Source organism: Triturus cristatus, chromosome 3_2 (genome assembly GCF_964204655.1).
Source record: "Triturus cristatus chromosome 3_2, aTriCri1.1, whole genome shotgun sequence".
Lineage (NCBI taxonomy): Eukaryota > Metazoa > Chordata > Amphibia > Caudata > Salamandridae > Triturus > Triturus cristatus.
Window position 1 is genome coordinate 77,728,870 of NC_140584.1, and position 25,963 is coordinate 77,754,832.

A 25,963-nucleotide genomic window follows, 5' to 3' on the forward strand; every position below is an offset into this window, starting at 1 on the left:
CCATGAATTTAATCTCATGTACTATTTGCCCAAGGTTCGCTACATTTCTTGGTCATTTTACATACTATTCCAAATGCACTCCCATAGCATGAGTACATAGTCGACCACACCACCCCACCTCCCTCTTCAGAGCAACAACTACTTCACTGCTCCCACCTTTGGCAAGAACGACAGCAGAGGGCTCAAGATCGCTTCGAAATTGGTAGTGCTCCCGCTCATGTTGCAAGACAATGTTTCCATTGCCATTGTATTCCAATGGCATGAGTACCAATGTGTTCTTTCAAGAGGTTATTTTTTCATCCAAAACGCCGCTTCAGTTGCCTTTGCGGCTACCAATCAGCTCCACATCTGTATTTTATCACCTTTAGTCTTATATTGACCTCCTTTCTCGTTCCCAGTAGAACATGTGCTATATCATCCATAAAAACCTTAAAAATATCGGAGATCTTCTAGAATGTGTCTCCAAAACAGTTTGATGCTAGGACATTCCCTTCAAATATGAAGCATGCTTCCCATCTCTCCACATTATCTAGTAAGTAGTTTGAGAGTATATTCTGGATAGTGAGCTGTTGATAATGGGATTCAGCGTGGTTTTAAAGTCCCCTTTCAATACGAGTTTCCCTCTAAAAACACACTGGGTACCAGGAACGAGTAAAACTAGAACACTATCATTAGGGGCGTAAATCACAGCCGAAGTAACCTGTCAATAAATATGGGTTCCTCTGAGGCCTAGAACTCCCCCTGTGTTATTTCTAAATTGTGCGCCTAAGGAAAATGGAATTCCTCTTGATGTTTATATTGACACCATTTTATTCTTGATGAATGCATGTGTATATAATTGAGTGGGAAACCAATATGAACACATTTTCATTACGTCTTCTGTTTTAGATGAGTTTCTTGTAACACTGCTGTATTTGTCTCTGTAGTGTGCAAGCATTTTAGTAATGCACATCTTTCAAAAGGGGAACTAAGTCCCTGGATATTTGGGATGGGTCTAAGGGGCCGATTACGATGGCGGGCGGACTTGAGTCAACCCGCCATCGTAGTGGGGATTGGGACCGCCCACCATGCATGCGGCAAACCCGCACTCCAAATTAAGAATGCGAACGCCACCATGGTGGTCGCATCTTGCAATTTGACATTGCGGCGGGAGCTACTTACTGCAGCACCCGCCGCGATGTCAAAAATGCATGTGGTGCATTTCACTGCACTACATGGCAGAGACCACACAGTGCCTGCCACTTAGTGCAGTGAAAGTTAGTGCACCAACACCTCCCCCCAACACAAAGGGGGCCAGCAATGGGCCCCAGAACCAATCCCTGCCAGCCTTTCCATGGCGGTTTAGCTGCCATTTAAATGCTGGCTGAAGCCAGCATCCTAATTAGGCGGATGGAGCCTGCTAGGCACAGCTACCATTTTAGGGATGCACCGCTCCGCCAGGCAATCGGAACGATTGCCTGTGGCGGTTCCCTGACCGTGGCGGGCGCAAAGACTGCCACGGTCAGGGAACCGCCACAGGCAATCGTTCCGATTGGATCTGCCCGCCATCCTAATCTGGTGAGCTGTGAATCCAGGTTCGATGGCAGAGAGCTCGCAACTGCATGGTTGGCGGTGTTGGGCCTTCCGCCATCGTAATCACCCCCTAAGTGTCGATATTCGCAATTGTGTATGAAATGCTTATGGTTGGATTTCAGCAGGATTATCTGGTTGTCTTAATGACTCACAGTTACTGAACATTTTCAATATATATGCCATTATCATGAGTCTTTGCCAAGGCACCTCTTCGTTTAAAGTGGTTTTAAATCTCTAAAGAGACCTCTCGAAGTTCATGTTAAATTAGCATTCTTTGAGTCAGCGCTGAAGTACCTACTTGTTATTTCTAATTCCAAGCTTAGTGACTCTCATTCCCCAATGGCAGTGGTAACAGTGACAGCCTCAGAAAATTTCATCATTCATAACTTCATTCTCCCTCCGTTGCTGGTGTAGCTAAGTAGTCTTTTGGGAATTAGACCAATCTACTCATTTTCCACTACTTTCACATTTTTTGCTACCTTTGCTGACCCAGTCTAGGGTCCGTGTGTTCAGCAAACGGTACCGGTGTGAATGTCTCAACCCTGCAGGGTCCTTGTGGGTCTCATACCATCTGTCTGGTCTGTGAAAAAAACCTGTGCTCAAGACAATTGGAGTCTGAAATGTTTACTAGCAGAAAAAAAGTAGTCCGTGGATCTCAGAGTTAGGCCTATGGTGATGCACAGGACACAAATGTATATGTTTTCATATACACATCTCCAATGATCACTTGATGAAACTTGCATAAAGAGGTTATTCAGGTGCAGGTACTGAAATTGTGGAACTGTGTACACTTGACCTTCAAACTGATGGACAAATGTAAACTTTCAAGCTAATGAAAAATGTCTTGCCTACAATACCAGACTCAAGAACAAGACTTTAGGCGCCACAGCTGGAGACTACTCAATATCATGTATTAACATTGAGCAAGAAAATAGCTGCCACTGCTACAGTGAGTTTCGGGCTGGGCCCTTCCCGTACTCCTCATGGGCAGCCAAGAATAAAGGCTTCTCCTACCCAGCATGAGTACAGAAACGAGTTGCCTTCCACCACTTCGCACCTAAAGAGGTGCTGCACCTCGAGAACCAAGCAAACACAAGGAGATAAAGGATGGAGTGCTGACACTTTTCGAACACTCACCACCAGTCGCAGATCTGGGTTGACTCCATCATGGTTCTTTAGCTCACTTTGCCACCCCAGTTCGGACATAGCTAAATGCAAATCATTCTTGACCTTGTGCCTCATGGGAACAGTCCAGCCCGAACTGCCAAGCCATGTCTTCCCTGCCCCAAAAACAAGCATCCTGGGACCGGTTTCGGGGTAACACTCCTCATCAGCCAGGCTAGCTTGAATCCAGTGGCAAAGTGAGCAAGGGACCCACGTCTGGGCATACCCTAGGGCAAACAAAGAAAACACAAGGAGATGAAGGACGGAGAGCTGAAACTTTTCAAACGCTCACCCCTAGTCACAGATCTGGGTTGAATCCATCATCGTTCTTTAGCTCACTTCGCCACCCCAGTACAGACATAGCTATATGCAAATCAGTCTTGACCCTGCGCCTCATGAGTAAAATCCAGCCGAACTGCCAAGCCATGTCTTCCCTGGACCGGAAACAAGCATCCTGGGACTGATTTCGGGGTAACACCCCTCATCAGCCAGGCTAGCTTGAATCCAGTGGCAATGTGAGCAAGGGACCCACATTTGGGCATACCCTCCCAACTTAGGGCAAACAAAGCAAGCACAAGGAGATGAAGGACGGAGTGCTGAAACTTTTCAAACACTCATCCCCAGTCATAGATCTGGGTTGAATCCATCATCGTTCTTTAGCTCACTTCGCCACCCCAGTTCAGACACAGGTATATGCAAATCAGTCTTGACCCTGTGCCTCATGGGAACAGTCCAGCCCGAACCAGCAGACCGCAGAGGCTTGGTTGCTTCCCTCCCAGCCCCCAATGATGCCTGCAGCTGTGGGTGCCCCAGGTGGGACCCATGGCTACAGTAAAAGAGAGCTGTCGAAGCCGCTAAATATACATTCATAAATCCGGCCTGATATGCCCATAATGCCCCGTGTGCGGGCCATAGTGTTTGTTACTCCCTTTGTGGTGCCCCAATAGAGGAAGAGGCATGACTAACATTATGCACAGGTGTTGTGGGGGCTGCAAGAGTTGCCGCAGCCCCCCTGGACTGTGTTACTGATACCAACCCTGCCTTTACCAGGGAATTGAGTTTCCTTACATTTTTAAGCAGTTCCTGAGCTGGAGCTTTGCTTTTGTGCTCTGGAGCACGGGAACCCCCTTGTTGTTGGCCCTGTGAGTGCAGTAGCACTCTAATGATAGTAAAAGAAAGACTCTGAGACACGTGTTGATGTTTAATGATTTATTGACAACATCAATAGTTACAGTACAGCTTTTACCAATATAATGAATTCTGTTGATGATAGGTACTGTTCCCATTGATTTTAAAGGTGGCTGCAATGTTGACTTATGATCTGTGGCTGCTTCTACTAATGTGATGAAACTCTGATAAAACCAGGAGGCCGCCTCATTTCTAATGACATCTCCCTATATTGTGATAGTGATTCTGGTATAGATGAAGATGGGCATATTAAGGGCTGTTATATGAGGATGTCACCAAAGTTATTTGTGTGAGTGTAATAAAAGTACTTTTCCTTTTTTAAAGAAAAAACACTGACAGGACAACGATTTATGTAGATTTGTTACAAACCAGCGAGCCGTGTTTACTATCCTGCACCGTTGCCCCTGAGTAGGCCCTGGACTGCTCTGCTTCGCAGCCCTGATAGTGTCAAGTGCTACATTTGGGTACTTGGTTCCAGTAAAAAGACAGTTGCAGACTCACATCCTTTACAACTAATATGCAAGTTTCTTACAGCACAGCACAATTGTCATGTTACGATACCTGAACTTGAACCCTGAAACAGGCCTTGTCCACAACTCAGACCCTTGAAACCACCTTCTGTGCCTTAGGAATGATGTTCAGCTGTATGAAAGCTTAGCCCAAATACTTTTAAAAATGCACATAGACACAATAGAGCTAGAGCATTTACGGGTCTCACCGTGGCCACCACCCCCATTAAGCTTGATTCAATGGAGATTTCATCCTGTATAGCTCAATGTAGTGTGTATCTCTGGTAGAACCCACTGCTCCTACCCCAAGAGTCTATAAATTAAGCTCAGGGCGACATGGGATTAATTGTAATTGCACAGGCTGAGACATAGTCCCCATTGGTAGTTGAGTATCCCAACACCCACTCAAAGGTGTCCCTTCTTCATAGGGTGTTCAACATTTCTTTTTGTTTTAGACTTCTGGCTCTCATCCTCTGCAGTGTACTGATTGCTTCTCCGTTCACATAAGATGTATTCTCAGTGAAGTACCTGCTTTTATGGGACTGATCTGGCTTTTTTGATCACACCACCAGGCTGACACTGGTTGAGTAACATGTCTGTAAAATATTCATTTGGCTTGCACAGGCCTACAAGCAGAAGCTGACATGCCCGACTACCTTCTCCTATTTCTCGCAAATATTAATTTAGCAACTTGTCCTAAAGTTGGGCTGGTTGCAGATATTGACTGCAGAATTTCAGATTTAATGTAGCTATGCCTGAAAAGCACAAATAAAGATACATTATGAGCAATTTTTTTAAGCTTTTAGCTAGAAAAAATAAACTCAGTAAATACACCTCTTCGGGTTTGGGTAGGCTCCCTCAAGCATCCAATTCATATTCTTCAGCTTGTGCTTCAAAGGGAACAAGCACAATATCGATGAGATAGGTGAGAAAAATTGGCCTGGGCCGCCTGCCCTGCCACTTAGAAATATGTGATCACTTAGCCCCTTTCATTGTATTATTGCAACATATACATAGTGCTTACTTCCCTTATGTATAGCACTAAAGCACTTGCCTACATTGGCAGCAAGCTATGCCATGTAGGGTGTGTGGTTTGAAGGATAAATTATAATAAATAATACAGAATTTATAAAGCGCACAGCTACCTCAAACAGAGGTTTCTTGGCGCTACACAGACTACAGCATCGACCTAGCAGCCGACAGATTTTATCCCTGCTTAAAAAGCCATGTTTTTAAGGCCTTCCTGAGCTCGAATTCCGATTCAAGGGCTAAGCTGACACTTGAGATAGCCCGGGCCCCTATCATCCATTGCTCGGATAGCAAATGACAGAGCCTTGAATTCAATACTGCTACCCATTGGGAGGCAATACAGATATTTCGGGTGGGGGGACATGTGCTGCCTGAAAGGAATTTGTCTTTGTTTTGTGATTCTGTGTGTGAAGTGTTTCGACGTTGTGCATAATGACCACCATGTTCAGGGACACTGCACTTAACAATGTGGTGGATGGTGAGGTGTGAGATGTAGGCGCACAGTTCAGGGTTTTCAGTAAGCTGGCAGCTTGAGCAGCTCTGCAGGTCCCTTCATGGTATGTATTAGATCATTTTCTACCTACCTGGTTACTGCACTGGGTTGGCCAACCCATAATTTTGTTTATAGTTTGGGTTCCTACCTGGCATTGGTGAAGGGAGAAATAAAGTGGGAAGGTCTGCTAGGATGGGTGTTGGTACTATCATCCCTTATCTCACTGTCATTATGAGATGTAAAGGAAGGGTCATAGATGCAAGTTAGTTGGTGCCTGCAGTTGTGGACTAGATTAAAGTAATCTAAATGATCAGCAGTATGTGACAGATCTTTCCAGTTACTCCATGCATGTTCATTTGGTGATGGCTAGTTTATTGGTCAACATAGGAAGTTTGTAGCTCGGATAGATTAAACCTAGTTCCCTTAACTTGTTAATTAAGCATTTAGCTGGCTGCTACAGGCTTTGCAAACATTTCTTTAAATATTTTTGGAGGTGTTGTATCTGAAGGCGGTCTTGATGGTCTGCTTGTGATGATGTCAAGGAAATGTTTTTCTGAGAGGGTATTTTAAAGTATGTAGTGGTAAAAGGTTGCTTTTGACTCTTTCTGTGTTGTTTGGGTGATTTTCTCAGTGTTCTTAAGATAATTCTCCAACATTTTAATTTATGAGATCAGTTGCATGGAGATTTTGTCACAACAGTCTGGGGATTCTGGTGTTTCTATATTTTGGCAGTCTGAACTGTGGAATTCTGATGGAATCTTTTGGGGTTCTTTAGAAGGGAAGTCGGTTCCAGCTATGCCCATTGAGTAATGCTGCCTTTTTGTGGATCTTTAAGGCTCTTCTTTAGACTCTGTTATTGTGATGTAGTGTGCTTTTGTCAGTTTCTTTTCTTGCATTTCTCCACTTGCATTGAACTATGCTGGGTTGTGTTTTCATTCTTTTGATGTCACTAAACCATGTGGTTTTCTATATTTTTTAGTCAACCCTGGATGTGGTCTTTATTGGTAACTATTTGGCCAGTGCTGTGGAGTTCCAGTTTAAGAAGGTGTATATGTCTTTTGCTCACATTTTGATTGGAGTTTTTTCAGGGTGTGAGTTGAGTTTGTAGATGTCCGTTTTTTTCCCTTGTCTGTCTGAGTGCTTCTTGTTGGTGTTTGGTGTCTGTGAAGTGTTGTCATTGACAGATGTGGTGACTATAAAGGTTATGGTGTTGTAGTTGCTCCAGCTTTCGGGGGCGTGTCTTTAACTTTGGCTTTTCCTAAGGATGCAGATATGACATGATCTAGAGTGCATCCAGTGGAGTGAGGGGGGCCAGAAGCAATATTTTGGAGGTTGGGGGGTTAGATGCTGAGGTTGTGGTTAGATTTTTCTTGTAATTCCATATATTGAGGTATCCTAGAATGTATAGGTTTGGGTGGGCCATATGAGTCTTGATGACTGTACCGAGTAAAACACCTTTAAAGTCAGCATTGCTGGGGTTGGTCTATTTATTAAGAGGAAGAAGTAAGTGATAGTTGGAGTGGGGTGGCATCTTATGATCAAGGTTTCACAAGCATCCATGGTGTAGTTTTCACTTTGTGTTATTTTTTTGTGTTTTGTTTTTATAGATGTCTGCCAGACCTCCTCCAATTTTGCCAGTATGATTTTTGTTGATGCAAAGATATTGTATGATGGCTTTGTGACATATGGGTGCCAAGTCTTTGCTGAGTAATGTTTCTTTAATGAAGCTGAACTCTGCTATGGTTTCTGACAATAGGTAAAAAATGTTGAAACATTTTGGTGAATGTGTCTTGCGTTGAAGAGCAAGCACTGTAGCTGTTTTGTTTCTTCCCACTTCTTTTAAAAGGGCTTTGAGGTGATTATGTGATATACTATGGAAGGAATAACAGGAGTAGGGGATTTTGGTGTGGGTGCTTTGATGGGGTAGTCTAATGGTAGATTGGAATGGCAGTGAATGCGGCTGTTTAGGTAGAGAATTCAGACATTCTGAGACAAGTGAGCGGGCTTTTTGGTAAGGGCACTGTTTTTGCATGTGCTTTGTTGTGCGGTGATTTGGAAGCGGGTTTGGAGGTTTCTGGGAGCGAAGGTATGCTAAGGTAGCCTAGTTATCATTCTTTTGTGCCTTCTCATTATTTTGAGTTGCATTCTGGCAAGTGGCATTGTGTTTATCAGTACTTTGGGAAGTGGTTTTAGAGTTGGTGGCTTGTTTTTGGTAGTTTGTGTGGTGTAGTAGGAGTAGTTGATTTGCTGTTGAAGTGGTTTTATGGTTGATATTGGTGGTTTAGTAGTAGTTATGGTCATTCAGTGAATGTATAGGAGGCATGTGAGTTTAGTATAAGTAGTATTTAGGGAGTCGTAACAGAAAAATGTTTTGTAAACAAGTGTATTCTTAACTGAAGTTATTATGGTGGTGATGCAGAGTTTCCGGCCATAAGACCTTTTTAGAGCCAGACAGCATGCTTATCTGGTTGTCCTTTACCTGATCGTCCATGTAGGGTACTCTAACCCTATAATGAATGGCCCTAGTAATCCAGTGAAGTGGGCTAATAGGAATCCTTGCCCTAGGAACCATTAGGAAACCAAGCCCTAATCTTCCAACCAATAAGACAGTAGCCCTATTGACCAATAAAAAGTCAAGCCTTAAAACTTTGAGCAAATAGGAACCCTAGCCCTTGGAACCAATAAGATACCAAGCCCTAAACGCCTCAAGCCTGTGGAAACCCTAGCCCTAGGAGCCAATAGGAAACCAAACTCTAAGCTTCCAACTAATAGGAACACTAGGTCTACTGACTAATTGGAGGCCAAGCCCTTTATCCTACAAATAATAACTATTATTTCACTATAGGGGAATTTTCCCCAAAGCCTGCATCCAGACTGATCCCAAACAATATAAGTTAAGGCCTACCTCCATTTGGTGTCCTATCACCTCACTGATGAAATTACATATAGAAATCCAAAAACTGGCAATCATCAGGCATTGTATAAACATATGTATATCATCTGCTGTTGGAGACCTACACATTGGACATCCTGTTTCTCTCCCGGCTTTTTTGAAAGCTTACTTGGTGACCAGTAGACCCTGTGTGTTGTAAAGAAAGGATTTCTCTCGAGTGAGGCAGATGATACTTGCCATAATCTCCTTATGTTTCCTTCCACAATTCCCCCTTCCCAGATTGTGGTTATATCCGGCATATTTTTGTCTTCGACCTCAAGAAAGGCCCAGTACCACAATGAGACTTACCTTTTTAAAGGGCCATCCTTCATCACCGGCTCAAACCATGGTTCTCCTCCACTTCTGCCCACTCTTGAGTTGCCCACCATGATCATAGCTGGTAATATTTGAATCTTGTTAGTTGGCCATTAGTATATGCCTTCAACACTTTCCACTCCACCAAACCCGATCCTGCTCTGTGAAATGCCCAACAACTCAGGCCTGCTGATTTTAGAGGTCGGTTTAGCTGATCTACCAAGCAATCTGGGGTGCCTGGGGAATCCTAGATTGATGCAGAGGACATATAATATGGAATATTACACCTCTTTTGAAAATATACCCATGTTCTTAATGCTGTGCTCAAGACTTTCAGCCTGATTTTTATATTTCGGGCCTGCATATTTTTTTTAAAAAGCGACACTGCCCCAATACACTAAGCATTGCCTCATATAATCTGCGTACAGAGCAACGATCTGGTTTATTAGCCAGCATACGGAAATTCTTAAAATGGAATGCATAACAATACATCAGGAGATCGGGAAGAGCCAGACCCCTGCCCCCAAATTCCTCCTCAATTTTTTCCAGGAAATCCTAGGTCCCTTAGCGATCCAGATAAAGCTCCAATTTTTTCTCCATGTAATTTGGCGATACCCTCCTGCCTGAAAGTCAGATGTATAGAGTTGAAAAGGAAGGTGGTTAAAACCCATGCTTGTCCCACTGCACCTTTAGAAGAATCTTTGGACCAAGAACCTGGAAACATTTCCTTGTCTCCTAATACTGAGAAGAACCCCTTCACCCTGCTGGAAGAAATGTGAAAGAATAATTTCTCCTTTGTCATCCAGGACCTGCCCTCCGTAAACATGAACACATCCACTGGGTCCTTAAACCTAGGTTTTTGAGAACTGTCAGCTGCCTGTTTTCTGGGGACTGTTCCTCATGAGACTCTGAAGTTCTAAAGAACTGAGAAAGCTCTTCATCGGGTAACTCAGCTGAAATAACCACAGAAATCAGAGGTGACTGGGGTGATACTGGCAATACTCTAGATATGGGTACTGATTAAATGGAGCTCACTACAATTATTTTTTATAGTACCAAGGAACCAGACCAGGAACATCAATAAAAAGAAACACTTTCTATACTTATTCTAAAACATGGGAGCTGTACCTGCAGCAATCCTAGTCTGCTGATCCGAACGCTAACAACATCACATTCGAAGCCAGCAACATCACACAAGAGAAGCAGTCTGCAGCACCAACTTCTTACCAGGCCCCACCTCTGTGAACACAGCTGTGCATTACTGCCCTTTAGTGCACACTTTTAACAGAAGTATCCCCCTGACTGCACCTTTTCTGAGACAAGGAGCATTTTTCAGCATTGATTATCATACATTTTCTATATTTTTGTAACATTTTAACCCCTACCCCTTTTCTCCATTTATACGTTCTTGTTATTATTACATTTGTCTCTTGTTGGATCTTTACATTTTGTCTTTCCCTTTACTGTATATTAGTTTGGTTGATTTGTTAATTAAAACGCCTTTCACAATTTCTCAAAGTATTGCTTTAATGCTAGGGCCAAGCTACTAAAGATGTCAAACGTTTTTCTTACTGAAACCTGTGTGTCTCTGTGGTGTCTTCTGTATGAGCAGCATTGAAGCTCAGTCATAGCTCATTTTAATAGTGTGATCACTCCCTCCAAAAGCCTATTTGTTTGTGGGATTATCAAAATAATTGTGTTCGCTTTCTACTGGAATCTATCTGCATTACAAAGACCATTTCCTTTCAGCTAATTGCTGCAGCATTACTGAGATCTGAGCCAGTTAATAATCTTAGTTATTGTCCCTTACCCAACGGCAGAGACAGATCTCCAGCCTAAGAGTTATAAAGAAGGTAAGAGACAATAAATTGCTTAATGACTGGCCCAAGGATAGTAATACAGTAACATACACATATACCTACTCTGTCACCACTCTATTCCCAGATCTCTCTAAAATTTCAGGTGTATGATTTGTGAGTTGTAGTTGTGAATATGTAACAGTAGTTGTTGAATGGTTTAAGAGAAATGTTAGGATGCGGCATCGCTTTAGATATAATTAAAAGAATTATCAGAGCAATACTGAAAACCTCCCATGTTATCATTAGGTATCATGTGACCCCTGTGAACTGGTATTCATGCCTTCATTCAATCTGATTGTACATGCATATATGCCTGATCTAAATACTCTAATTGGACTAGCCAAAGATAAATAGTTTTTAGGTCTCAGTGACTATACCTTACATAATCCTTTACAAGAAAATTCAGGATTTAATGTATCACCGTTATGGTTGGTCAAGAAAAACTTTATCAAAAGAAAATCACCCCATGTACAGAAAGAGGGGTAAAAAGGGCACATCTAAGTAGATCATATAGGTGCTTGAGTACAAATTAGCCAGTAATGCAGCTCACATGCAAGTCACAGAAGATACCATATGGAAGGATCAAACACAAGATATTTGAGAGGTCGCCTCACCCACAACTTATCATGGCATACTTCATCCTGAGGGGCCCGCAGACACCCAAGGAGGACAGTGGATGGCGGATTAAATCATTCTTAGATATTTTTTTTTACAAGACAAATGCAGGTGTCCAGGCGCAAAGGATAAAAATACTACATAAGGGTATACCCAAAAGTTGTTCTTTTATTTATGGGTTTGGAGGAAAGTGCCCTTTTTTGCATGGTTGCCTCCCACTTTTTGCCTTAATGTTGATACTCTTTGACTTCATGTGCCCTGGGTTCCTGCTAAACAGATACCTAGGGCCTATGTTCTTTCTCTAAATTGTACTGTTGCAACACTCAATTGGCAACTCCCTGGCTACATGTAAGTTCCTTGTAATAGGTACCAAGGGCACTGTGACCAGGGAAGGCTTCTAAAGGCTGCAGCACTTATTGTGCCACCCTTAGAGGCCATGTACCTTCACACACGCACACTGCCATTGCATGCTGATTGTTTTGTTGAAGAACAAAGTGAAGGGTTGATATGGCACACTTCCCTGTGTGCCATGCCTACAACCCACTGCCTCTGGCATAGTTTAGCCTCCACTCTGACTGGGTGCACTATGCCACTGGTAAGGGTACAGGTGCATACACCCTGTACCCCTACAGTGTCTAAGTCAATTCTTAGACATTGTAAGTGCAGTAAAGCCATAAAGAGTATATGGTATGGGAGTTTGCCATTACAAACTCCACAGCACCATATTGGCTTTACTAAAAACTGGGACATTTGATATTAAACTTCTCAACACATTAAACCCACACTGCTGCCAGTGTGGGATACAATGAAAAATGCTCTCAGAGGGCATCTTACAGATGCCCTCTGAAAAACGGCCTGACTCTAGTGTCCTGGCTGAGTGGATGCTCGCCAGCTGCCACCACCAGCCATGTTTCTGGACCCCTGGGTTGAGAGCCTTCCGCTGTCGGGGTCCTGAAACGAAGCACATCCTGGGTTGAGGTGCCAAGCGTCCACCCCCAGGATGGGCAGGGTCCATGAAGGGGAAGCTTCAAAGGCTAGCTGTCTATGTAAGCTGACCCAGCCATTTGCTTCTCCCAGCAACTGGCCCCCACTGGTTCTGACTCCCACGTTGTGTGGGAGAATCGTCAGGAAAACCAAGATAGGAGAAGAGGTGCCCACCTTTGCCAACCATACCCCTCAGGTTGGGTAGGCGAGGCGAAGCACAACTCTCAGTCCCCACCATCTTGAAGATGGGGAGACCCAGCCAACCAGAGTGAGGCTTATGCCCCCCTCCCACTGGAGAATAGCATAATAGGGGGAGTACCCATCCCAAGGAAGGGACCCATTGGTCCCAACCTGTACCTACCTGTAACAGCCCTAAATGTAGTACTTAGGGGCAACCCCCAACCTTGCCTCCTCAGAAAGAAGATACAAGAAAAAGAAGGACCGAAGAGCTGTGCTGAAGGAAGAAGAGGAGGACATCAACTGACTTGGCCCAAGCCCTACCGGCCTGTCCCGACCTTGACCTGCTCCACCAAAATCCCTATGTTTCCTGCAGCCAGCATCCCCCCAGAACCCGGAGGACCTGCCCTGCCTGCCCCAACCAGACTTTGTCTCCATGAGCACCGGATTTGCTCGCCAACAGACTCTGGCAACAGCCAAATCCGTGAGTCTGCACCACTGACACCCACGGCCTGAGTTCGGGCGGCCCAACACCACGAGGAGCTCTCCCTGGCGATCCTGACCTGGTATCTTGTGATGCCTGACCTACCTCAAGTCTCCAGCCGATGCCTGCAGCCTCTTTCTGGAGGACCCGCGACTGGAGCCGGTAAGAAAAAAACAACGCCAAAAAACACCCCTGCACCCAACACCCAAGGCCTTGGATGGCCCAACCGACGGTGTCCCGGCATCCCACAACATCTCAACTTACCTCTCCAACCAGTGGTTGCCTCCAGAAGATCTTAGTCTCCAAGCCTGCAGTGTTTGTTGGCACCAGAGAATCCCCATTGAATTCAACAGGGAACCCAACGCCAAAACATAACCCTGCACCAGGCCACCCCTGTGCCGCTGTGAGAGCAAGTTGTGTGCTACTTTGAACCTCCCCCCTTTGCCCTGAGCTTAAGTTCAAGTGCTTTGCTCCCACAACCAATGGCCTGCTCGTGAGTAGCCACCAACCAGAGGCACCCTATCCCCGATTGGATAACATTGGGCCTCAGCACTCTGCACCCGGGTGCCCTAGTGCCGCTTAGGGTGCTTTGAGAGTGCATCCGTGACCCTGGGGGAACACTTCTTCTAACATCAGAAACTCAACTCCCAAAACAAGGTACTTACCGGTAAACCAATAACTTAATTTCCTCCCATAGGATTGCAATGACTGCTTTTCTTTGAAAAATGTTCTAAGTGTGGAGTTGAGAAATTGTATGAAAACATAAGAAACTGTCTATTTACAAAAAATGTTTCACTTACCTTTTGTCTAGGAAATGTCCCAGTGCGATATCTAGGAGTAGAAAAATGTAACTTGAAAAGTAATCTAAAAAGTAATCTTACAGTAACTGCAAAGTAACTGAAAAGTAATTTTAACTGTAGCTGAATAATTGACCTACCTGTACCAAAATCAATTACATACAATTTCATAGAACTATATTATTCCTGCAAAGTATTATTTCACTTACCTGTACCAGGCCTGGCTTAGTTCTACAAATGAAATACGACGAAATAATATTTTCATACAAAACAAATTGGTCAGAGTTCAGTCTTTGAGTGTGTGATATCATTTCTTGCCTGAGTGTGTACAATAAATGCTTAACACAACCCTCTGATAAAGCCTTACTGCTCGCCCACACTACTATAAATAGAGAGTAAGGTATTATCTACTTTTACCTCTGCATACCTTTAGGGACCCGCTGTACTCTGTGCACACTATACCTTACTTTGGTATAGTATATATAGAGCCAGCTTCCTACATTGGTGGATCAGCGGTGGTGTCTACAACTTTGCATTTATTTGGCTGACTTGGTCAACACCTGATTACAAAACAGAACTCCTAAATTGTCTTAAGAATTCTAAATTTTTTTAATTGACAATATTTTTCAAATTACAAAAAGTCTTCTTAGGGCCTTGGTTAAGTCCCTTTGGATTTTTTGTTTTAGAAAAATAAAAACTCACTAGTTAGGGGTAAGAAGGGTTAGATTTTTTAGAATGTCTCTTAACAAGAACCCAGCTATTAGCGAAAATATAACCAATGACATAGAGAACATGGTTGAGGAGCTCGACCTCAACCCTCATCTCCATTTAGTGATTAGGGAGTTAAGATCTCTATGTAAACTTAAAAATATTACCATGGGGTCCCATCCCTCCAAACAAAAGTTCCAGGAGCTGTTGGCAGGGTATGCTAAGGACCACCCCTCTGAGCAAGGTGAAGAGCTCACAGATGGGGAAGAGTATGGAGGGGATGAGGATACCTTCCCCACACACACACACACACTTCACAGGGAGAACAGGCCCCCTGACTCCAAGAATACAACTCACAGCACCTAGACCCCACATAGGTAGGCTCTAGAACAGACAGACAGAGAGCAATCTTATGACCCCAAAATCCCCATAGGGATTGTCCCCAAATTTGAGGAAGGTGATGAGATCACCAAATGGTTCACAGCCTTTGAGATGGCTTGTGAAATGAGAAAAGTGAGAAAGTCACACTAGGGGGGCATTCCTTTGAAACTGTTCACTGGTAACTGCAGGGACAGACGCCTGACCTTTGCAGGGGCAGATGCTGAGTCTTATGACCTCATGAAAAACACTCTGATTGAGGGATTTGGGCTCACAACTGAGGAATGTAGGGTTAGATCCAGTCCTGGTTTGACTTCATAGACTACTCAGTTAAGACACTAGATAGATGATAACTGAGAATAATGTGCATGATTTCAATGGACTTTACAAACTTTTTATGAAAGAACATATCTTGAGTTTTTGCACCAATGAGAAGTTGCATCAACTTCTAGTAAACCTAGGTCTAATTTATCCCCAAGAATTGGGAAAGAAGGCAGACCACTGGGTCAAGACTAGGGTAACAAAAGCGGCCACTTGGGGTGACCCAAAGAAAGGGGTTACCAAACCTCCCCAGGGGGAAGGGGGTGAGAGCCCCAAAGACAAATACTAACAGTCTACAAAAGGGCCCCCAAAACTTGCTCAGAGGGGTGGGTCCCAAAACTCTTTCCAGTCTAATGGTAGGTACAAAGGAAAGAACTTTGATCCCCAGAAGGCCTAGTGTTTCAATTGTAAGAAGTTGGTACGCTTAACTGGGGATGCTCCTTGTCTTAACAAAAAAAACCCTAGTCTTCCTCCAGTTAGTACTGGTGTAGCCAATCGTCAGATGGGATCAACTGTGTCCCCAGAGAAAATCATGGTTTACACTGCACGAGTTCTAGTCACTGAAGGTGAAGTTGATTTTGCCACTTTAGCACTGTGGTCCCCCAACTTAAAGAAGTATTTGGAATGCCCCTGGATAAATGGAACTAGAATAGGAGCCCTGAGGGATACCGGTGCCAGTGTCACCATGGTGAGAGACACATTGGTTTCCCCAGAGCAATACCTGATTGGAAAGTCATATTCAGTCACCAACGCTGACATTGTTACTACTAACTATGCCTGGTAATGATGACATTCGACTGCGGGTTACTGGCCTGAAACAAGTAGTGGTCTCTCCAAAACGTCCTACTGCCTGTCTGCTTGGAAATGGCCTAGAGACCTCAGCATGGGCTGAGGTAGAATTGAAAACCCATGCAGCAATGCTGGATGTCCCTGAGATTGTGTGTGTCAAGACTAGAGCACAGAGCCGAGCACACGGTAAAAAAGAATTGTTGGAGCCTGGAAGAATGGCCCAACCTTCTAAAAAGGAAAGGTAAGAAGACTGGGAAACCAGCTTCTGGACAGCAAAAGATTCAGGACCCCTCACCTCTGGGACTTGTCCGCCCCATAGGGAACTGAGCCCATGGAGCTTGACCCTTACCAGGTTGACCTCTTAGGCCCAGGGGGACCCACAAGGGAACAGCTGTTTCTTGGACAGCAGACTTGTCCAACTCTTGAAGGCCTGAGGCAGCAAACTGCTGCACAGGAGAAGGGAGATGTCAGTGGAACCCACAGAGTCTATTTGGAGAAGGGACTCCTGTATACTGAGGCCAGAGAACCCAACCCTGGAGCCACTCGGAGAGTGGTAGTGCTTCAGATGTACAGAGAGTTTTTACTCACATTGGCTCATGACATCCCCCTAGCTGGGCGTCTGGGTCAGACCAAAACTTGCCAATGGCTTGTCAGCCATTTCTACTGGCCCCAGATGTCCTATAAAGGAAAGTAGTTTGTCTGCTCCTGCGTCACCTGTCAAGCCAGTGGCAAAATAGGTGGACACTCAAAGGCCACCTTAATCCCACTACCAGTGGTTGGGGCTCCCTTTGAAAGAGTAGGAGTGGACATAGTCCACTTGAACCTCCCACAGCATCATGAAACACATTAATACTGGTGGTAGTGGATCATGCCACCGGGTGTCCTGAAGTACTTCCCCTTGGGACTGCTACAGCTCCTGCAGTAGCTATGGCCTTCATTGGTGTCTTCACCAGGGTAGGGTTTCCCAAGGAGGTGATGTCAGACAGAAAGTCAAACTTCATGTCTACATACCTCAAACAGATGTGAAATGAGTGTGAAGTTACCGTACAAGTTTACTACACCCTATCATCCACAAACCAATGGTCTTGTTGAAAGGTTTAACAAGACATTGAAGGGCATGATCACGGGGCTCCCTGAAAAACTCAAAAGGAGATGGGATGTTCTCTTGCCATGCAAAGCTTTTGATCATCAAAAGAAAATTATGTACAGAACCTGGATGGTAGGATTGGCAAATCTCCTCTGCCCAATGGTTGTTGGTTCAAGATACTCTTCTTGAGTCAATCGTAGGTTTACTGTTGCAGATCTCAAACTTTTGAATAGAATAGATTTTCAGTGGAAACTACATTCCATTTGGATAATCATAGGGTAGTACAGGATTTTTATAGTTTTATGGCACTTACTAACTATAAAATACTATGCTAGCTTTTGAGACCCGACAGACATATTTATCAGATGACATTCAACAATAGCTATTGAAGAAATAAAAAGGCTGCATTTTTGGTAGGCAAAACAATAGGTTTGCATTTGGATTAGTAGTTGTGGGGGACACTAAATTATGTTGCCAGTCCCAGAAAGGCATTCCCCAAAGTAACCCTCTTGTTTAAAATCCATGAAGGAATATATTTATTAATTTAAGTGTTGCTTCTCTATTGTTGCGTGTGCACATATTTTCTCTCCTCAGAGCACATCATAGACAGAAATGAAAGCTCCCAGTGAGGTAATGCAGTGCAATAATTGTAGAAGGACAGGTAGAGATAGAATATACAGTAGAAATTACAATAGTGAACTTGTCCTAATGATACTGTTCACTTCTTTAGTTTCCTAATTCCTTGTGTGGAGAGAAAAAAATGCTACAGGGTGAGAATGGCAAGTTATTACAAATATGTCTTTTTCATGCAGCGCAAATAGAAGTTTATGACATGAGTGTATGCTGTCAAATAACAGCATGGCAATTATTGTGTTGTCCTTCATATTTCACCACTTTGGGCGGTCTTTATCAATGGACCTAAATCTGCCATACTTACAAACACATACAGCCTTGTCTTGGCTAATAAAGATGTTCCCATACTTAGTGTCCCTAGAAATCCATTCCCCCACTACCCTTTGACCTTCTTGGCAGGATTTGTCAACACTATATTCTACAATCTTGTTGCAATGCACCTAAACTTTAATGTTGCACAATGTATTATGATTGTGTATTGATTTTTTGTAATTGATCAACATATTATAATAATAAATATTATATTCTGTTTATATTGGCATTTCGTGTCATTAATATTGATTTATGCTACCTCATAATGCAGGTGTTGAAATGACCCTTACATTCAGTGGATGGAAAACATTCACCGATGAAAACAGGAAGCTGAAACCTGGGCAGGAACCTCAGAGGGGCCATGGTTACACCATGTATCACGGGACTATGAAAAGCAACGCAAAATCCATTGTTACCTCTGGCTTTAGACCATCCGCTGGTGGCACGTTGGGGGCTGGCGTGTATTGTAGCCGGGATAAGCAGAAAGCAATGTGTTACCCCGCATTCTGTAGTGATTCCGATAGAGTAGTGTTCATACTGAAGGTTCGAGTTGGAAAGGTGAAAAAGATTGACGGTGCTGGAGTCTCACTCCAAGCCACCTGGCATCAGAATGGATATGATACAGCATGGCTGCCTCCCACCAATGGACGCTTTGAAGAGGACTGTGTTTGGGATCCCAAACGCATCACCATAGTCGGCATTGCACACTGTGCTGATGCACAACTCATGGCTGAGTTAAAAAAAGAAATAAAACAGACACGTCAAACACAAAACATCAAAGGTAAATGCAAAATCTGCAGACAAGAAACCAAAAAACCTCATATCACTGTAAGATGCTGGGCCTGCAGGGCTACCATATGCCCGTTCGAAATTAAGCACAAGTGCCACAAAAGAAAGTAATTGGACAGTGAAACTATGCATATTTTTGCATAATCATGTAATTAATGCATTTTGTGTCTAAAGTGAGGCTTATTAAGCCCTTGCATTTTCTAATTCAAATGTGCAAAAAACTGCTGTGTTTAAGTGATTGTTTTAAAATGTTACAACTAATACCGATTAACAAAAGTACATCAGAAAAACAAATGTGTTGGTGTGAAAATGTTTTAATATTGACGTTAAAAATTGATCACCTCCAACTGGCTTCCGAAAAGATAATTTTTATATGTTTGCTTTTCCTGATGTACAGCGCTTTCGTTCCCGAAAGGGTCACTTGTTAATGCTTATCTACTTGCCACCATGTTGTATAGCGCTCTGATACCTGAAAGGGCCATGTTTGCACTATATAAAACTCAATAAATTTTAAAAAACGTAATTTCCTTTTGCAACACATGGAGATGGAACTGACACAACTGAATGAACTCTCCCCCCTCATCAGGTAGCATCAGTCTAGTCACATTTCAATATACCTCTTCTGAGTGATGCGGGCAGCTAAGGAGAGACTCAACAGTGGGTTATTCTATTGTCAATATTATGTTTACCTTTCAATTTTAAGATTTTGGTGTTTTGCTAGGTAGTGTAATTTTAGCTGCATGTGTTCGATTTTGTTTCACAGTGAGAGGAAGAAAAATCTATTTTCCTTTTCTTATTGCCAGCAATAACTGCCTTGCAATATATTCTCTCCTGACTTCATTGACCACTGGGCTAATCAGGTAGCTGTGGCCTCCTCTCTCACTGTAAATATTTCCAAACACCTTGTCTCCCATTTGAGTACTTTTGAAGAGAGGGAAAAGAAAGCTTTTCTGTTAGAACCTGTTAAGCTACTTGCTAGTACGCCTTTTATCTGATATAACTCCTTTTTGCAGTTCTTTTAATAATTAAATATATGCCTTCAATTTGCAATTTCAGACCCACAAATCACCTATTTAACAAGAGGTAAAAGTGTGAAAAATTCTGTAAACTTTGGTTCATATCCTGTAGGGCCCAGCTGTACGCCTGTTTTTATGGAACTGCAGTATCTAAAGCACATATTCTATGCAGGTATTGTCAGTGTTAGTTCATGAGCTTCAGAAATCCCAGCTAGGAAACAGAGAGAGGAAGCTACTGCTCATTTCTCAGGAACAATGTCTGCAGTGTGTGCACCAAATAGAGAATTTCCAGATTAAATATATGAGCTTTATGTAGACAGTGCAGCCACTTAAAAATAAGCACACAGCTATGACCTTTACAAGTGCACATTTTCATGACGCATCACGTGATGTTGATAATTACGCATACCTCCACTGGGGCAGAGAAAACTTTGAACAAGTATCCTCTTATGATAGCTTCACTGTCCCAATTTAATCCCTTCAGCTCGCTTAAACTATTCGACGCATTTCAGTACCGCACACTTGATTATAATAACTCGCAATTTATACATATATCTACAATTTAGTTTAATGTGTATTGCTTGATTTTATTTTAAATGTAATGAGAAATGCTCCACTCATCTCCCAGGCACAATCACACCTTACCAATGTTCCGCCCGAGTATCAAATAGGGTGAAAAGTAAGTCAAAAACAGAAAGCTGAAAAAGGAACAGAGCAGTGAAAGCAACGATTAGATGGGGAAATTAAAATAAGTGGTGCAATTCCAATATCAAAGGTAGTAAAAATGGGAGTGTTTTGTGCATGAGCGGTGGAATCTATGAGATAGAAAATCAATGAGAACTAATCAACTTAAATCATTTTTCCAATAGAATCAGTTGGAATTCCTCTCAAATGTGGGAATCAAATGAACCCTTATAGTGAACTCAAAGTGCTGCAGCAACGCAAAATGTCATTTTTATCAGTTCAAAAGGCAATAAGCTACATGGGGAAAAGCTGCTTTAGTGATCTACAGAGGGCCCAATTACAAGTAACGCATCAGATTGCAAACATTCGGTAGCCTGTGCAGGGATCGCAAGTACCAGTGGTCTGAGGTTTATCGCACCTGGTAATTACCACATGTGATAAAAATGGCACCCTTCCTTAAATTTCAGCATTTCAAATCTGGTATTTACCTGTACATAATAATGATTCATATTTGTAAAGCGCGAACATATCACCCCTTAAGGTTTCAAGGTGCTGAGGGCCGTTGGGGAGATTAAGTGAGCTATTGCCCAGAGTCACATGATGGTGATCTGTTGCCGGCAATCAAACCGTGATTCCGTGCTCTGGAGTCAGCCGCTGTGGCCGCCCACACTTCTCCCTCATGAGTTTTCTGATGTGGTAAGCACCAGAACTTGCATGTTAGTCCCCAGGAAAACTGGAATATGAGATAATTAACACATCCGATAAATTCTGAAAACATCGGAGTTAGATTTTTGTCATGCAGAATAATTAGCACACCTGGGAGGGTCCACTTGTAATCAGGCCCTGTGAATGCTGAAAAATAAAAATTTACATTTGCAGTACCCAACTAGGAGTTGATTGTTCCGTCTTAATGATACCTGGTTTATATTAATGGCGTCAACCAACACAAATTGGGTGATCCTTGGCAAATAATGTAATCTTCCTGTATCTCATTTCCCTTACCGTGCTAAAATTGTGTGAGTGTTAAATGCCAATAATACACGCTGTATTAAAAAGGTAGACTGAGCAAGTTGGGCCATTAAATGAGTGCAGGAAATGGTCTGCATGTACATTATGTGGACCCTCTGTGATGACTTTGAAGATTCAACGGTCAGGTAACATCATTTTGTTACACTAAGATACATTAGACATCACCTGAATACTCTCTGGAAATTCCACCAGGATTGTGGAATTTCTTCATTTACAAATTCAGATGTAGGGACAGAAATATGGGTGTTTTCTGCAAAAGAAGATGACTACCAACAAACTTCTAAGTTCGTATCCATTAAAATAATCCTTGATGGTAGATTTCTTACATTAAAAACATTTGCAGGTTTATTCTAAAAATGGGCAGGAGTAAGTGTGTTTTCAGGATAGGCATGGGAAGGCAACCCCTGCATATTTAATGGCAGTGTAGGAAGCTGTTTTTTTCGATGGGTAAAAAGGTTTTCCGCCTCAAAAACTAAATAAAAGTTAAGTGAAAATCCATGTGCATGATTTTTCATTTGTGTAAATATTACGTATGTGAGTAGTCATGCAATTTTTGTCATATTTTCCGAGAACCAAAATTGGCTCCAAATGCTAAAGGTAAACTGTGGGAACACATTTAGCATTTTGATCATTCTCTTAAGGTTTTGTATACTTTGCGGACTAGGTAAACAAATTACATTGATGTATGTACTGCCGCCTATACCTGGTTGAGAAAAACATAGTCTGAACTGAATTTTTAGGGTCACTCAAATTTGATCATCATTAGTTTAGTATTGGAAAACGTTTATCATAATCTTCTTGGGAAAGTACAATGCAAAAATGTGTTGAACCGCTAACGAATAGTTTACCTACAAAAGTTTATTCTGTCCATTTTGCTTTTAAATACCATTTGCCATGTTATTGCAATTATGTCCGTATTTGTATCTTTTTCCAGTAGCAAAACTTGCCTTTATATACATAAAAGTGGCCACATAAATGATACATGCTAACTAGTTCGTGGTGTGTGGTGTTATTGTGTGTGTTCTACTCCACTAATTTCTTTAAATGTTGTTACATGTTTCCATTTGAGCCTAGTGAGAAAGTAATTTCAAACATCCCAAAAGATTGAAGTGTATCTGATTGGAAACACAAATATATTGCTACAAGTACCAAAACTAGGCAGACAGGACTCCAAATAGGCATTTATTTTTGCTACAGTTCACAAAAATACAGTAGCTGAACGGAAAAGGATACAATTGCTTGTAAGTTCGCCTTTGCAGAGGCCCTGCATTGTGACATTTAAGAGTTGTTTTATTGTGTGTAAAGCACATTAGAGAAAATATAATTTAGCAAAGGCGCTCGATTGTAAAAAGTCAGTAAATCTAATGGAGTAAATGTATGACTAATTTTTTTTAATTGACAAATGTTTCCTGGAGTAGGTATTGGAATGTGCAATAGCTGCAGTTTCCTTGGGCAAGTGCTCGAGTTAGTTTTTTTGAGCGACTAGTTATTCAAAAACAAAAGCATGTTCTCCTACAAATGTACCTTGGGTAAATACTCTGCAGTAATGCAAACGCCCTTTAAAGCATGTTATTTTTTCATAGCGGAAATATTTTTTCCTTTTGAGAACCCCACCTTGCCTACTAAACTAATACCAGTTTTGGGAGTATTTCCTCCCCATTCATACAATTTACTCTTATCATTCATAGTAGAAACCCCCAACCTATGTGGTATGGGAACTCAGGTGGCATTTACAGTGGGCAGATTTTCACAAATGCAATTTTACACCACATTGGTCATTTGGGAGTAAGCTGGTTCGCATACATTGGCATTCCTAAACCATTTCAGTTGCACACCTAAGTACAATGTAGGTGACAAAATGAATTGGACTCTTCGACATTAAGCCAATATGTTGTTAATTCACCTAGGATTCATTCTATTATATACTTCATGTTTTTTTTACTCTGTGTCTTTTCTTTTTGAGATATTAACACTGAAACTTTGCTACAGCAAATAACACATTTCATTGCAAATAATTAATTATTCTTTCCAATCAGTCATAAACGTATCTATAGTGTTTTGTCATTAGATGTGGCATGAAAACACCATTAGCGATATTGGCCCCATGATCTGCCATACATTTTTGTTGAAATTGTTGGAGGAAGCTAGAGAGAGATTCTCACATTGCTAAGGCACTTAGGTCTGAATTATTTAATCAAAACGTGAAAAATGGGCAGGTAACTTCTGTTACACAGTTGCATTTTCATTCATAAAACTGTGCTATGTACATCATTTAGGGCCTAGTTATGACTTTGACGGTGTGCCAGCTGGCCCGCCACCTCGCTGCCATTCGGCCAAAGCCGTGTGAATACCGCCCACCAGATTTTGAGATTCCTCATGTCTGGCAGTGCTTTGACGGTCCCACTGTAGTGCCCATTAAAAAGGCACCGCAATTAAAGCGTCAAAGGCCGTTCTTGCATGGCATAGACTCTGCAGTCTATGCCATGCAGGAAAGAGGATGCATGCACACAAAATGTGCCCCCCTGCATGCATAAAATAAATAAATAAATCCCATGGCCCTGAGGATACAGGGGGCACTGGAGGGCCCACTATGTTTCCTCACTGCCACAGTTTTCATGGCGGGTTCACTCCGAATATGCTTGGCGGTGCAGCAGCACCACCAGAAATGTTTCCTGGGCCAGACCGAAGCATCACCACCAAGGGATCATGGATATGCTGCGGTCTTGTGGAGGTGGGACCATCGCACTCAAAATGCGGCAGTCAACTAGGAGTACGTGGTCCTGTGAATCGCCGTACTCTTAATCAGGCTCTTAATCTATTTGAGGTAGAATGGATAGGTTAGTGTAGTGGGAATCAGCAGATGATGTCCCAGATGGAATATATCAGAAAATTGCAGCCAGTACCTAACTATGGCTCCTTTACTGCATCCGTCAAATAACATATTTTCAATCACTGGCTTTAGTCTAGTAATTTCCTTGATGAATGAAAAGATGGATCACATACCTTGTCCTTGAGACAAATGTTTTTTCTGTAACTATCACTACTCGGTGACTTGTAAGGTTCATATTCTGGTTCCAACAACATGTGCATTGCTTTGCTAAATCTGTTCCTTCTGTTGCCCAGCAGAGAACTACAAAATGACCAATGTAAATGTAAATCTGTTTAACTTAAGGCAAATGTGATTGATATGGACCCCACTCGGTATGAATCATGGCTCACAGGCAGGAATTCAGCAAATGAAAAACACTTCCAAGACTGAATTTGAAACAGTGTAATTTTAGAATGTAATGTTGAAATACAAGTACTGGACACTAGTCAGGAAATATCTACATGGACTGCAACATAATCAGAAATGCTGATCATGTAACCGCACCCCATCAGCTTTGATCTCATTGCAATATGATTTCCCCAAAGCTGGAAATGTATGGCCCGTGATATTTGAAAGAATAAACGTGATTACGGTGTATAATTTTCCAATGTCATAGTTGCTTGCCATTCTTAAATATCTGTACTCTTATGGGCATTGTCTTCACAACATGTAAGACCCTTCTTTCTATTGGCTATATTAAAGGGGGAAAAATAATACTTAGATAATGGAAATCTTCCCATAACCCTTCACGTTTAATTGAGCAATGAATGCTCGAGATGCGTAAAGAGATGAGTTATGAAATGAGGCATTGTCGAGATAGGGAATTTGGAAATACAACATATGATATGAATCAGTTTTAAGAGTTATAGCTATATTTTTTTAATTCTATATGTTTATACTAAGTTCAGCCCATTGTATGCTTGTTCACTTTTCTCCTTTTAATTACATGGAGTGTGTCAGTCACAATAGATGTTATTTTTATTGTTGTTTAATATTATAGGTTAGTGGTGCCTCTCCTAGCAATTGGTATAGGAAATAACTTGTGTTAATGAAACTCTTTGTTTATTGTTCTCTTGTTACAAAATGTGTATCATGTACATGTATAGGATCATTTAAATAAATTAAAAACATATCACCTTTAAACAAATAATTTGTAAAGTGACCAAACAATGATCTTAGTTACAGATGATGTTTCTGCTATACTGAATTATTTTGTAATTAAAAAAATTG

At 42.2% G+C, this 25,963-nt stretch overlaps 2 protein-coding genes across 5 annotated transcripts in view; both read left to right on the forward strand.

The window, feature by feature from the left end:
- LOC146856833 (uncharacterized) overlaps positions 1-25,963 on the forward strand; it is a 162,351-nt gene that overhangs the window by 89,613 nt on the left and 46,775 nt on the right. For 3 of the 4 annotated variants that reach the window (XM_085647269.1, XM_085647268.1, XM_085647267.1), the window contains one exon: positions 18,618-22,856. The exons of the other annotated variant lie outside the window; for it this stretch is intronic. In XM_085647269.1, the coding sequence (XP_085503395.1) occupies positions 18,626-19,246 (621 nt within the window). In that variant the 5' untranslated portion in view covers positions 18,618-18,625 and the 3' untranslated portion in view covers positions 19,247-22,856. Of the gene's footprint in view, positions 1-18,617; positions 22,857-25,963 lie in introns of those variants that run through there. 4 annotated transcript variants of the gene reach the window in all.
- The window catches only part of LOC146856834 (uncharacterized), a 207,217-nt gene that overhangs the window by 57,306 nt on the left and 123,948 nt on the right, over positions 1-25,963 (forward strand). The window lies entirely within an intron of this gene.